The following is a 15,997-nucleotide window of genomic DNA, read 5'->3' as shown; positions in this document are numbered from 1 at the left end:
TCAAATCAGACCTCTCTTGAGCATCAGTAGCAGCACACTTCCAACACGCTTGAAATTCAGATTCTCTCCTATCTGCACTAGATTGCACATTCCACAATATTCACAGTCAGGTGACATCCATGACACATGTGAGGACACTTGCGCCATGGAGGTCAATGCAGATTGCCAGTAGAATATAATCTCACGATGCAATGCAATGATAGAGAAACATGATTTAAATTTTGTCAGGTCGCCTAGCTGACCGAAAATGCGTCAGGTCGGTTCAGAACTTCTGGCTCTGCCTCAAAGCATGGGAAGTCCAGACCTTAGGTTCAAAATAACATGCTCAGAGAGAACAGGCCTGCAGCCCAGTGGCATGTTCTGTCATCTTGTTTCAGGTTTTCACTTTTCCATCTCAAGCATTTCCAGTGCTGCAAAGTGGAAATGACACACAGGTTTCCAAACCTTGATCTTTCTTTTGGGCCGTGTAACACAACAGGTGAGAGGTCATAGGTGTGACACCCCCCCATAATCTGTGGGACAGGTTAGGATGTGTTGTGTCATCCTGTCTTTGTTCAGCAAAACCAAACACTCCAATTCATCTTGAACTGAATCAATGGTTTGGATTTTCCTGCCTTCTTTTCTTTTTCCTATCATCAAAATTTTTCTTGGGGAAATCTGACTTGGTAAAAATTCCACTTTTCTTTGGAAAAATCCTACTGACAGAAAATTCTCACACAGCAATATTAGTGACCTCAGAGATAACCAGCCACGTCCCTGCTAGCTCTCGCCCTAAGATAGGCAGGTTTTACATAAGTTCATGCAACTAAAAGAACCCCATAGGCAGACTGGGGTCATTTGTAGCAGGGGAGCAGGGCTAGTTGGCAGGGCAAATTCATGTGAAGCTTCTCTTTCATGATCAGGGGTATCTAGATAGTGTAATAATTCAGGACAGATTTCGACTCATTTTATGGCAGCATGCATACCTAACATAGGGCCAGCAGAATAAGTACTGTCATAGTATTCATTAGATTTTCATCTGTCAATACTCAAGCACAGAGAAGTGAAGTGGCTGGTCTGAGACCACAAGAGCCTGATGATGAATTTACCTACTGCATCTGGGGAATCCTGGAGTCCTCGCTCCATCTCTGTGCTCTAACCATTGAGTCAATGCCACTCCCAGATACCAAATCATGGCAAGTCTTTTGACATTAGCAGGGAATGCAGTGGTATAACATACACATCTGCATGTTCTGCAATGTTTGGCAGACTGAATGAAGATGTTTTCACTTGGTCTGTTAGATGCTTAACACAGCTACTGAATATAATAAAGATGCAGGATAAATACCTTTGGTAAATGCTCTTGCCACTCGCCTTCTCTTTTACATGATCCTTAAATCCTTTTCCCTGCACACCCAGGGCTATGCTTGGATATCGCATGCATTGCAGCAGAGCCCCAGGAATGGTGCACTTTCTTGACTCAACCAAACTCTGCAGCCCCTATTTGCTGCTGACTCCCGTGGGTTCAGCCTTCAGTTTCATAGTTGAAATTGCTCACCCTCAGGCACAGCACACTTGACTCTCACACTCTTTGAAATAAAAGCATTTTGGTACCTCAGTCACCAGAGCAATCTGATGACAGAGTGAGAGAGATTTCCACTTATTTCTTTCCCCCATCTGTTACACGTTAACAGGCAATCAGTTAGGGAACCACAGGGAGAAAGAATATGGCTGTGCTGGGGAGAGAAGGCTGGAAGGAAGCACTCTCCCCTCTTGGGATTAAGTCAGCTGACACATCACTCAGGCTGACACAGGCTCTAAGTACTGTTACCCTGCATCATTTTCTTTTGATTCTCTCTGAAAACTCTTCAAAAGTTCCTAGGTCTTATCCTCTTTCTCCAGGTCTCTTCTGCTCTACCACAGAGGTGCTCCAGTATTGCTCCTAGGAGGAGTTACTTATCTTGTTTCTTCCTGTATTAGGAGCCCCTAGGACTTTGCTTCAGAGTGCTACCTTGTCCCTCCTTTAGCACCTGAATATGCCTAAAAGAAACACTAGGAATGGCTCAAGAGCTGGAGGAGGGATGGAGTCAATGCTGACAGTCAGAAGTGCAAGTAAAAATTCACATTCAATCACAGAGATTAAGCAATGACAAATCACACAAAGCCCTGCCAGAGAACTGGTCAATGCCCTAAAGATGGCAATGATTTCCACATGGCATAATAAAGAAGAAAGTGTCAGTGGGGAAGAGTGATTATTTCCACAGCTGGATAACAGGAAGGAGAGTCATCTAAAATCTAAGAAACCAAGCTAGAAATAGTGACTTTTGCAGAGACCTGGAATGAACTGCATCCTAGACTGCTCTGTCCACTGCAGAGTTGAACATCCCCAGAAACAGAGTGCAATCAGACCCATTCCATTAACAAAATGAGTGCTCTCTCCACGTGTGCATTTCTTTCATTTCACAGGAGACAAGGCAGTACTGGTGTGGTGGATTAACCCCAGCCAACAGCCAAGTACACACACAGCTGCTTGCTCACAGGACACCTTGTCTCCAGTCAGCCCATCTTAGTTGGGTGAACTCAATACACTTTCCACTGGAAGACAAATGATCCTGTCCTTTTTCCAGTTAGAGAAAGTAGGAAATAAAGGGAGTATCTGTATGTCTAGCCATGTTTGCTCACATGGGGCACATGTAAGCAAGTATGCCCAAGCATCCATGGGTGTTGGACGTTACCTGGATGCACTCCTGCTTTTGGCTATATTGTAGCTGTGCGTGTGCACATCTGCAAGCACACCTCTGGCAGGCAGGCAGCCATACCCTTCATATGTGAATTGTTCATGCAGGAGCAATGCACTGCAATTCATCTATTCATGCATGCACTGAGGTTTTCAAAATCACCTGAGGAATTTCTCATCCTTCGTAAGACTGACACAAACAGGGTATCTTTGTCTTCTTCAGTGACTAGTTTTTTTATCTTCAAAGAAGATGCATCTTAGTGAAAGCCAGCCAGGCTAGGAACTTGGCAAAAGTTCCTACCACCACATAGCCTAACTTCATGTCCATGTTCATTTGGGAGGACCAGAGCTGATTAGGAGGAGAGAGGAAGCATACAAAAGGATGGAGACTCAGGTACATTACATGCACTCTCCCCTTCCCCCTTTTATGTGACATTGCAGTCTCAGCAATGTCTGGGGCTGTGGCCCTCTACTTCTATGGAGTGAATGCTGCGGTTTCCATTCCTTCCCACCGTACCTTGAATAGTCCTCTTGAAGAAGGCTTTGCATGCCTCACAGGAAGCCACGCCGTAGTGGTACCCAGAAGCAATGTCCCCACACACCAGGCACAGCCGCTTGGGGATTGCATTGAGCATGTACTCGCACTTGGTGGGTGAGTCCTCCATGATGGCGCTGGCACAGTCGTCGTAACGCTTACGGCAGGACCCACCACCAATCCCCGTGCCATTGAACATGGGGGGTGAGTCTAGGCCATTGGGGTGGCCACCCATGGCGATGCCATAGCCACCGCTAGCATCGGAGGAGCCACTCGGGCTGTGGTGGCTGATGGCGTCGATGCCAGAAGACGGGCTGGAGGGCTCGGTCTTGATGAAGGACCCACAGCTGGAGGAGAGGTGCCGCTCCTCCGTGGCCATTCTGCCGAGCAGCCTGCGGGGAGAGAGCAAAGGCACTCAGCGACCTCCTGGCAAAACCCAGCTCCAGGTTAGTCAAAAGAGAGCCCTCTTTTTCCCCACCTCAGTTCAACTCCAGTTCGCTCAGACAGTTCAACCCCACCCTGTTCTTCTTCAGGAATATCGGTACAATAGCCCGCCTGCTCCCCACAAACTCAGAATAAATACAAGGATATTCATGTAGATCATATTATCAGGCTGTAGTGCTGGGAAGGGGCATCAGTGCTGATCAGGCACAATCTACCCCGAGCACAATCTACCCCTGAGACAGTAGAAAGAAATGAGCTTGCCCGTGGCAGACCAGGTGAAAAAGATGTTCAGAATATGCTGCCCTGGCTTTAAGCAAAAAGTTCAGGAACAGACCCTGCAGAGGACCTGCTCAGACTGGATTTTCATTTTTTTAATCTGTAATACAGAAGTCTTTGATTAATTTTCAAGTTGAATTCCTCCTCTCCCCCCCACTCCACCCTCCACTCTGCAGCACTATCATCACTAAAAGAGAAACTTAGAAACTAAAGGAAAATAATCTGATCAAAAATTTCTTCTGGCTCAATCTTAAATCTTAATCTTTCTTCTATTTACTAGTACTGGGCTTTTGCATAGACGCGCAAATTCCCACTTCTTAAAGAGATTATTATGCTCTAAAGCCTATGGAATCTTTACCAAATTGTTTTAGTTCACAGATAGTCTTATTCCTTATATAAATGTTCAATCTTTTTTTTCAGAACACTGCTAATTTTTATGATATCTAAAGCAATGAGTTCCAGAGATTACTTGTGCAGTGTACGAACAAGCAAAAAATTCCACTTAAAATTTTTAATTTTTAATTCCACTTTAAAATTCCACTTATTTGCCTATAGTGTATTTGCAGCCTTTCAGACTCCCTGAACATGTCCTGGCTCTCCTCAGGAAATGTAGTTTTGCCATGTTCTCCTCATTCAGCTCTTCATTATCTATATAATTGCTCTTCATGCAGAAGTTTTTGCAGATCTCTTATCTGCCTCATCATCCATCTCTGAACTTCCTCTAGTCTGGCTATTTCTGTTCAGTCCAGAACAGAGTTCAATGAGCCAGCTCCTCAGCAGCATGACACTGGCACTGCTCCATCACTTCTCCAGCTGAAGGTCTGGACAACAGTCAAGACAAAGGCACGCCATCAATTACGTAGTGATGTTACAATATTTTCAATGTTATTTTCAGCCTATCTAGTGTATAACTCCTTACACTGTTTGCTTTTTCCCCTCTTTAAATTAAAATCTAAATTGTTACCATTTCTTCAGCAGAGAATATCAGAAAGTTACTTACTGCAATCCTCAGATCTTTTCCTGAGTTGCTGCAGTTAATTTAGAATCCATTAGGATGTACAAAAAATCAAATTATTGCCTTCTGGTGTGCAATGTTTTGCAATAGTCAACAGCGTGTCTCGTCTACCACTGTGCTGTGCAGTCCACACACCCAGCTTTATTAAGATCCTCTGAGGTTCTCCAGTCTTTTGTGATAGTTTGATGTCATCTGCAGTCTCATTGTTCACCCACTTCCCAGATCATTAACATATGGATCAAACACCACAACACTGATCTTTGTGGGTGATTCGTGTTAACTTTTATCATGCTGAAAATTGACTTCTCTTTCTTCTATGGGTAGGGTATGTCTACCCTTTCTTTCTGTCTCTGACACTTCTAATTGATAATAGTACTAACCTGAGAGGTTAAATTTTCCCTTCAGCAAGATAATTTGTCAAAGGCTTTAAGAAAAACTAAACACATGCATTTTTCTGATGACATGGCCAAAGAATTTTGAATGACTAGGGATGCTTCACTTTTCTTTTTGGAAGCTCTGTTGGTTTAAAGTTACCATACCATGGTCATGTGGGTAATTTCTATTACAGTTTCAGTCTATTTACCTGGTATTTGTGGCAACTCCTTCTGCCAAGAGGTCAAAGCCATCAGGGGACAGGACAAAATATTCTGTGAATTAGCAAGGCTGGAGTGCACACATATATATATCATATCTGTGTGTCTGTTGATAGGAATATAGATGTTTGATATGCAGCAAATTCACAGTCGCATCCTTATGATCTCACTTGACCCAAGTATTCTCCCTTCTCTGTTTCATCCTCAGTGTTTGACCTCATCTCCTATCTCTGGGATCGATCAGCCAAGTTTGTTATTTGGCAAGACTGTTGACCTTGAGAGTATGGGCAGGCATCTCATGTTCCTCGGCTGCTTTGCCTGGTGTTACCTGAGAGGAATCCAGAGTTTGGTCCGTCTCAGAGACGGATGAGTGTGATGAGTTGATAAATGCCCATGCTTTTGCCTAGAGGGCCACACCAAACTAGAGGTCATGGAGCAGTTACAGGAATAATTGCCACAGGTGCATTCATCTCTAATCCCACAGGGCTCCTAGACAGACTGCAGAACTTCTAGTGTAATGCCAGCTGACTGTGTGGGCAAAGATGAAGCTTTGCTAACTGAGAGCAGATCTTAGCATCTCATAGCAAAGCTGAAAGCTGCTGTGCTGGCCTTGTTCTGAGGCCTCTCCCTACCTGAGAAGTGCAGTTTTGGTAAAGATATGAAGATCACAGGATACAGCAACATGAGATTAGGGTCAAAATGGAAGGCAAAATGACCATAAAACACTGTTCGGCACTGAGGAACTCCACAGTAAAAGGAGCTGGAATCGTAAGGACAACACTACAAAAAAGGCATGACAAAGAGATGAGCTGTACTGGCAGATTCCATCAGCAGAATCCAAATCCCAGCTTCTGTTTCTTAAATAGCCTAACTTTCATAGATGACCTCAAGAGGACTTACTGAGATATTTCCCTCCAGTGGAGGGGAAAAAAAAAAAAGAAGGTATATCAGGCTTCTCAACTCACAACCTCAATTAAGGAGCCTTCCTTCCCAAGGCATGCAGTGACTGTTTGATAGTGAATCATGGATAGTAACAACCCCCCTACATCCTTCCAGCTGAGGACCCTCCTGTTCCCTTCCAGGAGGCAGCAATACATAGGGAGTGCTGGTTAGACTTCAGCCATTTTCTCTTGTGTTTTTCTTTTCTGGCCTCTGACTTTCTGCAAGTCTCATGGAGATCCCGTGCTGATTTTTAAACAGAGTCAGAGTGTCCCCTGGCAATGAGATACATCTTGAACTTCAAGAAGAACAGCTAAATGTTTCTTGCAAAGAGTTCAAAGTGATGAACAGTCATTTTGCTCGGCTCTAGTTACCTTAATAGGAATGTAAAAGGAGAGAGACTTGATCCAACTCTCCTCTGTGCTGGCACAGGAAACTCCGTTACTATTTCTGTGCCCATGTAACAGGCTTAAAGGTTCTAAACATTTCGTTCTTTTCACCTTTCCTCATCATAGGTCATTCCTTCTAATCCCTTTAGCATCTTTGTGGTCCTTCTCTGGATTTGTTCCAACTTGCCTGGGTCTCTCTTGCAGCAAGGTGCCCCGAATTGCACAGCGCAATGCCACAGCGCTACAGGGGAGAGTCACTCTGGAAAGCACACAGCCGGGCAGACATATGGACCAAATGAGCAGTAGCTTTGCCAGACATCAGGTTGCACATCAGCTCACATCATTTGATAGCTACTGTCTCACCGGGACCTCTCTGAACATAAGCTGCTTTTGCCACTGTGCTCTGCGCAACATGAAATTTGGAGATTCTCCTTGTTCTAAAGTAGATCCAGTATCATCTTTAAACTACACAGTGCTAATTGCCACTTGTTTTACCAAAGCCTCTTCATAACATTCAATTTTTCAGGCTAGCTCTTATTTTTTTCACTCTGATCTTTTTTCTAGTACCTTTCAGTTAAGTTAATTGTAAATTTGAGGCTGATTGCTTTACATTTTCCTCCACTAACGAATATTTACAGTCAAAACACTGCCCTTTTGAACACCACCTTTGCAGAAGGATAAAGAATATCTCTAACCCTTCTGTTTACACTCTGTCATTTAATCCATGATTCATTTCACAGGATTTGTATCAAACCCAATTTGATCTAATTTCCCTAATAAGATTTTGCACAGCTTTGTGTCAAAAGCTCATGCATGGTCTAGAGTCAGTCTATTCATTCCATTCCTTTTGCTCGCTAATTATCTAATTGTATCAAGAAAGGTTATTGTCTGCTGTATTCCTGTTTCATAAACCCACTGCTATTTATCACTAACAATGCTGTTAGCCTTTATGTGCTTACCACTGCCCTCAGACAAGCATGGTCTGATCTCAGTGATTCTGGATGTAAATACAAAAGTTTAGACCAAGTTGAGATTGTGCTTTAGGTTTTTATCCATTAGTGTTCTCTCCCTTGGGAAGTGATATTGGGTTAACGTTACCAGTTTCCCCAATTCTTCTCCAGCCTTTCATCTTTTGCTGTTTCTCTGCAATGTATTTAGCCATTAATGGCTTATGAGTTTAATGCTCTCTGAGAGAGCGAAAGATTGCTAGATGGACAGGACCTGAAAGGGACAAAAGACTAGTGTTATAAAATTAAGGCAGTAAATATTGGCCCCAATTTTTCTTCTTTTAAACTTCAAGGATTGCAAGTTTGGAATTGGTGCAGATAAGGCTATTTTACTGCACATCTTTTGAGGTTATTTTTTCCAGAAATAGTAATTTGTAACTGCATTCACCTCTTTAACCCCACTTCTGGATATGGAAATTACAATAATTCAGTAGTCCTTATCTACAAGCCTTCACCTGTCTCAAGAAAAAACAAGGCCCACCACTCACACTTGCTTAGCAAGACAGGCAGAACAATATCCAGCTTTTTAACAGAAGGTAACTTCTCCCCACCAGAAGAATTTTCTATCAGCTAAAAGTATCCACAATTCAGTAACTTAACACCATTTGAGCATCTGAGTGCTCATGTAAACCTAAGTCAATGACCCTGTACCTTCTCTATTGCAGCTCTCCATATTCCTAACTGGATCCAAAAAAAAGTTTAGTGACAATGCTGCTGAGCTTCCTTAGTGGCTGAATTCTCATCTTTAATAGGAAATGCAAGGATAGCTCAGTTCTACACTCCAATTTCCTGGAGGAGGGTAAGGAATGGGCATCTGAACATCCAGAAGTTCTGCCATGTAGTCCAGTCCCTTCACCAGTCTTGCCTGAAAAAGTCACAAAGTCATCAAGCCAGCATGTCATTCCAAGAGTAAGACTGAAAGTATCATTACAATGAAAGTTGAAATACAGCTGTAAAACTAGTATCAACTGATGGAAGGGGAGAGAGAGAGAAAACACTCAGGCCCTCCTCAGGCAAAATCTTCTCTAATCTTGGCACAAGGAAAAATGTAGAAGGTCAGAAATGGGCTCTTTTGTTGGGTGGTTTTCACACTGGATGTGGATTCCAGACAGAATGAAATCTTGATTTTCTAAAGAACCATAAAACAGGAAACCCCCGCAGGCAAGATGCTTGTACAGCTTGTAACTTTCAGGTGCCATACAGCTGTGCTTGTGGAACTGCACTTTAGTCCTGAAGTCCTCACATTAGACTCAAGTTTTACTGAGAAGACTGCCAGTATAAAGTTGCTCTCTTCAGGCACCAGCTTGTGACAAAAGCCCACTGGTTTGCACAGACATTTTTAAACCAGTCATGAAAGACCAAAGAAGCTTTAGCTTGCAGAAACACTGATAACAGGGATAAAACATCCAACCTCTTCTCTGGTACAGGCCTATTTTTGCTATCGGTATTTGTTAGCTCAGATGACATAAATCTGTGCTGCATGTGTAAATGAGATGTGCACATCATTGGCAACACAGACTTTGTGTCTTTTGTGGGCCACATGAGAGAGCCTTGCAACCCACAGTGGGCTGACGAACAATGTAGATCAGCTTCTCAAACACTGTCTCCAACTCCAGTAAAAAACCAAATTTTGACAGGTGGTTTTTTTTAGATACAGGACACAGAAATAAATAATGTTTTCCAAGTGGCAGGCTATAGATGTGACAGCTGCAATAACAGCCAGTGTAATTTTAGGTCATGTGTGCAAAGAGTTAATGTCATGGAGCTGAGACGCCCACACCTGTTGGTCAACCTACTCTTACCCATGGACAGCTCACACATGTGCTCCCAGCTCTGCCTCTCTGCTGTGAGAACACCCACTAACATGCTAGGGAGGCAAAGGGTCAGCACCCACACTGGTTTCTCTTGCTCTTCTACTCCATATGGACTTCAAATGAGAGACACACCATCTAGAGACTCTTTATCTATAGTGACAGCTCTTCTCCGTACAACAGTGGGATCTGCTAATGTGCCACTTTACTCCTGTACAGTGGCTAACTGTGGGTAACTCAGTCATATCAGCCACAGTCCACGAGTCTTTTCTGGGCTTATTCTATCACACAGAAACATATCATGTTCCCAGGACAAACTTAATTTCTCTCTGAGGGTAGGCAAGAGGTGGAGTAGTACAAGCATGATGGGCATGATTATAAACATAAATCACCAAGTTACCAGTGATAGACTTTAGGTTTTTTGTTTAAATCACAGTATTTTGCATTGCTATAAAGGACAAAAGAGTCAGGACCTCAGATCAATCTAAATATTTTTCTCTGGAGTGCAGATCTTATTTCTAAGAGTTCTGTCATACTTCCCTTTGGCTTGCATGGGCTATGCTCCTATTCTGTACAGTGTAGCAAGCCCCAGACAGCCAGTTTTCAAGGCATTTGTCCATAATATGCCCACCCAAATACTATATACTTGTCTTTGGAAGAAACATAAACCATAGTTTACAAAAAGGCTGAAGAGCTTGCTCTCTAATTTGAAGTGGAAAGCACTGTGTGACTTGTACTCCATAGCATGAATACCAAGCTGTAGTTCACAACCCTCGTCTGCCAGGTTCTGACAAGGTCCATTTTATTCTAAAAGAGCTACACCATCCTAATTCCAATTACAACCATTTTCTGTTGGTTTTCGCTTTGCTGGGCATCTGGACCTGGCTTATTTTGTAAAAATGAATCACAATTGGCCTGCCTTACACCCTTGACCTGAAGGGAGATAGAGATTTTTTTCCTTTGCTTCATAATTTGATGGTGGGTCAGGGGAAGAAGTTTTGAGTCGGGAACCTGAAGAAGCTAAAATGAAAATATGTAAGGAAGCCAGCAAAGTCCCAGCATGCCAAGAGAACTATCTCCAGGGATCAGTTCCCCTGGTATTACTGAAGAGAATTGGGTTGTATGAGATCTACTGAAGCATGTCACTGGATGAGACCAGTTTTGCCATGTAGACTGAAAGAAGGTATTCCTTGGTCGGCAGGGATGACAGAGGCCCAAGGTGGGTTCTTCTGCAAGTTAAGGGATGGAGACGGCAAATGCTCATATTCTGGCTCTTACACAAATAGTACTTGCTTGTCTAATGCCCAGCAGATATTTTATCCCTTTGACCCATTGCACAACCACAGCCCAGTTACATATTGGTAGATCTTCTCTAGCCCAAGTTAGCTCATGTCATGCTGAAAAAAGCTGCAGCAGCAAACTGTCTGGAGGCTGCTTAATAAATAAAAAAGGCTCTCATGGGCAGAAGACATTATAGATTTCCTACTAGCCTTCATCCCTCTCCTCATTACTGTAATTTCTCTTCACCCTTAGGACAACAGCCTTGTTAGTAAATGGTAAGAAGTACCACACAGATGAAGTGACAATTAATCTGGAGGTGTGACATATATTGCCAATTCCCTCTCTTATCAACACATCGCCTATTGAAGGTACCTTGCCCTCTGGTGTACTTAATGGCACTCCCTCCAGAGTGAATTGCTTTAGCACTTGAGCTAATGCTTCTTGCTTATAGTTACTGTTGATATCACAGCACAACAAGGACCAGGGTTGACTTGGTGTTCATTATTTTTCCTTCCCCCTGCCTTGTTATCATTCTGTGTTCCACATTTCCACTTCTTCCCCCACTATTTCTACATCTGGAGGACTGCTCACAGCAGTTCAACAATTTTTTCCTGCTCACAGCAAAGCTGCAACTCAATCCCTGTTGAAATGCTCAGCTAGACCTTCGTTTCTTCTTGAGTGTCTGTCTTTATACTTGACCTATCTAGAGTACTTATAATCTCTCTCTAAGTACCTTCAGTGTCCTTCAGACACTTGTGAATGAGACCCACACAACAGGAGGCTCAGTAAAGCACATTTCAAACACCTGTACAACAGAATTTTCCTCCCACCTTTTCCAGTGAGCAAGAAAAGGAAAACCTCCAGCACTGCCATTCATATCACATTTACTTTTGCATCCCAGCCTGATCCAACACCTCATCTCTCACAGACCTTTTCTTTCATTCATTAATCTCTTAGATTTCTGAGGGAAAATTACCACCATTGTGAATTCTTTAGCCTGCACTTCCTTGCATTTCAAGTTATTCATTGAAGGCATTCCTCTCTTCAACCTTGCCTACAATTCATAGTGAACAGTGGCATGAAAAAAAGAGAGACCCAGAGGTATTGCTTAATTTTTCTAAGTGTTTGAGCAAGGAGTTAGGATGGGAGATACTTACATATCAAGGACATAATTCTAGAAACAAATGTGAAAAGAGACTTATTAATTGACATTTCTTTAGGAATACTAGTTACTGAAGGAGGACTCAAGGTTTATTGAGACAAAATCTGAACTTGAGTGTTCTTCAACCTGGATGCATTTAGAAATTCTCTGTTTTTGAGGTGTTAATATTTTTTGGGAAGGTTTCTCTTTCTTATGCTCCAAAACTTACAGTTGTAGTGGGACTCTGCCTCCTTCTCCCACCCTTGCCAAGAAAATCCAGACAGAATAGATGGGCTTTGCCTAGATGCCACCTGTAGCTCTCAGAGAAATCTATAACTAAGTGCCTCATCATTAGAAACATTACTCAAAATCTGACAGATCCTGAAAAACTGACTGAAATTAGTTCCACATAAATTACAGAATGGGAAATAACAATGGGCAATTAGTGCTTTCTCCAGAAAGCATTTCTACAGTAGCAAAGCAAGGTAGCAGTGTCACAGCAAACACTGGATCTGGCATAGTAAAGATGTTCCAGAATCACTGGAAAAGTGTGGAAGTGGAAGTGAGTTGGGCTGTCAGTGTGGACTGAAGCACAAGAGAACTACATGGGGTCAAGGACAGACAAGAAACTTGTGCTACACAGTGAGGCTGAGATACAGCACTTGAAAAAACAAAGAAAGGGAGTACATGACAATTAACTGTAGACCAGGCTCCTCTCGAGCTAATGAATACCATAGGTGTAAGGAAAACAGATGACACATGGAAACACTGTTTTTCTTCTGCACACCTTAGACTGCTATAACATACAGGATTATCTTTAGCTATCTCTTTAGAATAACCTCTGGGTTCAGTTTTGCTGAGTCTTTAAACTCCCACCTTGGTAGGTATTTAGCAAATCTCTTACCACACACTGCATATATTAAGTAGGTAGCTGTATCTGACCCAAATTCCAGCTTCTAACCTTAATGACTTATTCTAAATCCATTTCATTCATCCATCTTCCAGACTGTCCCCATATCCTTTGACTGACAAAGCAGCTTTCAGTCCACTCAAGCCCAGCCCTACCTGAAGGCCCATAGCGTCCTGCATTCTTACTTGTCTGAACCAAGAGACAAGGAGTAGATCATGGCCAACAAACTGCTCTTTGTACAAAAAACCCTATAACAGAACAAACATATAATTTTCCCCAATACTCTGCAAACCTTGCATGTTCCTTTCTCTAGACTGAAAAAAAAACCAAACAACAACAAAAAAATCCCCAAACAAAACCCCTAAAAACCCCAACTCAGCCCAAACAAATTCTAAAGCAAAATACTTTTTAATTACCTCAGTTTTTCTCACAAATTGTCAGCACTGCTGGAAAATTTAACTAAATGTGATTACAAAAACCTCACAAAAATATTCCCTTCTGTCATGGTGAATATATTATTTCCTCGTCCCATGAAGTTTCCATTTTCCCCTCTTAGTATTTTGAGACATGAAAGAAAAAACCACAAGCTTGCAAGCTCTTCAACCTCAGTTTCACTTCCTGTTCATTGTCTTTCGCATCCCTACTAATGGCCAAGCAGAAGCTACCAGGCAGACACAGCAAAGCAGAGAGATAGACAGTCAGGCACCCACAAAGAAGCTATACAGCTGCTTTTACACTTTCATATAGCATCTTTCCGAGACAGGCTTAAGTGTTACAAGGCTTTATTCTGTAGGGTATCTGTGTATAGCAGGTATGCATACATACAATAAATTTATTGTGCAAATACACTCAAATCCCTTTCTCACACCCACTCTTCCAGATCCCTCCTTTCCTCATCATGTGGATGCACCTAGATACCATTCCAGCAGCTTTGCTATAGAAGCCAAACCATGACTTCATATTTCCTGATCATCATGTGAGTGTTCAGACCTTTATAGCAAACATAATGCAGTGAAGCAAAAACAATCAAAAAATCACTGCCTAACTGAGCCACATCATCTGCAGTCTGCACCTTGAGTCATAGTCCCGTATCTACAGAGCATGAGAGGAAGAAGACCTCACATGATTTTACATACGTCTGCACTCTGTCTGATCTCATATTTAAGAACAGTTTGTTCTCTGTCCAGACAGAACAAACCTTCTGTGACACTACTAGGAGAGGGGCTGCTCTCTTCAAAGAAGGGACTCAAAAAGAAGCAAGTTTCGGCAACTGACGGCCCGGTGTGACCCAACCCAAACCAGCTCACCCTGACAGCATGTCCTCCCCGCTGTGCTTGTTCCCTTTGCCCTTGGAATGCTATCACTTGTTATCACGCTGACTTCTCCAGATGGGGCATTTTGGCTATTGATCTGATAAATAAACAGCCTGCTCGCTCGATCAAAATGTTATTTTGCATTTCAATTACTGTTCGCTAATGCAACCTTCATCCAGCCAAGAGTGCTGCTGGCAATGACACTCGACCTGGCACAGGCATTCACAAGCAAATTCGGCAGCGCCCGCTGCAAGCACCTAACGGGATTACCAACCTCCATTAGATGCACAGAAAGAGAAGAAGACGGACAGACAGTACTGGGCTGAAGGGGAACAGACACATGCCAAAGAGAAGCATGAGCAACCTGGATGGACAAAGGGTACAGACAGGCAGAAACAGATAGGCAGAAGCACAAATTCACTTATGACACAGCTTTACCAAATATTTTGACAGCAGGAGGTCTTGAAAGCTAAAGACTTTCCCTCCAGTGGACAATGCCAACAGCTGAGCTCACTGTGTGTGAGCTGTGCAAGAGTTCAGAGCGATGGGAAATAGAAATCAATGTCTGATGACAAGCTGGCAGTGAGAACTGCAAACCCATCAGGGCAAACAGGGTCATTTCTAAACCAATTTCTGGAGCCCAGCTCCAACAGTGTACAGTAGCCCCTAGAGATGAATGCAGAATGCTATGTGTTAACTTGGGGAGAAAACCCTTAGTCCTTGCTGCATTCTTCTGGGCAATGTGACTGATTTTGGAGAATCTGGTGGTGATACAGCAAGAAAAGGCCATCCAGAGGTATTGGTGAGAGAGGGATCTTTAGCAGGTGTTGATCTCTATTAATTCAGCACTCTGTTTACATCAGGGAATCCTCTGCCAAATCCCCAAACTGGTTTCACTCAAACCCTGTCTGCAAAAGGAAACGCAACACAAATGATAAGTCTGTGAGTGGCCACCAGCAGTGAGGTCAGGCATGACCATACAGTTACAAGACAGCTTCTAGTCCCAATGGTCATGTAACATACTTCACCACGTGGCTGGTTTTGCACTAGACTCGTCCTGCATGATGCAGAATGTACCCTGGCCCCTTTTTTTTAAATCTATCTAAACTCCAAAATGAAATGTAACACTCAGTGCCATGGTCTAGCAACCACAGCGATAGTGGATCAAGGGTTGGACTTGATGATCTCGGAGGTCCCTTCCAACCCAGCTGATTCTATGATTCTATGTATCACAAAGTGACACAACCATTTAGCAATGCATGCAAATGGTGGTCAGTGCTTTCACCACCCCGTTTATAGTTTGCCTGTCTGCACTTAGCTCCCAGGTGACAAGGTAATATAAATAGTCAAGAAAGTGCATTTCTCTCAATTTCCTTTGACAAAGATCTTTTGCCAGGCCTGGACAAATTTCTCCCATTTCATTACCAGACAGCATTCACACTGAAACCGCCAGTCATCCAGGAGTTAAAAATAAACAAACCCCTATAACACCCTGAGATTATATAAACGAAATGCTAAGTATAACACACTGAATGAGATCAATGTGATGCATAAAGACAGGATCTATAACTCCACATGCTCACACTTCATCTGCTCTGTGTGCCCAGCCTTCTAGTCCCCTCTGCCC

General features: G+C 42.9%; 1 protein-coding gene across 1 annotated transcript in view; it reads right to left on the bottom strand.

Moving 5' to 3' along the window:
- ESRRB (estrogen related receptor beta) overlaps nt 1-3,651 on the bottom strand; it is a 38,632-nt gene extending 34,981 nt beyond the window's left edge. The window contains exon 1 of the mRNA XM_027720081.2: nt 3,234-3,651. Coding sequence (XP_027575882.2) covers nt 3,234-3,630 — 397 coding nt within the window. The 5' untranslated portion in view covers nt 3,631-3,651. The remainder of the gene's footprint in view (nt 1-3,233) is intronic.
- Nucleotides 3,652-15,997: the final 12,346 nt, after the last annotated feature.

Source organism: Pipra filicauda, unplaced genomic scaffold (assembly GCF_003945595.2).
Source record: "Pipra filicauda isolate LSUMZ 115617 unplaced genomic scaffold, ASM394559v2 scaffold75_size2874737_pilon, whole genome shotgun sequence".
Lineage (NCBI taxonomy): Eukaryota > Metazoa > Chordata > Aves > Passeriformes > Pipridae > Pipra > Pipra filicauda.
The sequence above is the reverse complement of the archived record's forward strand: the minus strand, read 5'-3'. Positions and strand labels throughout refer to the sequence as shown.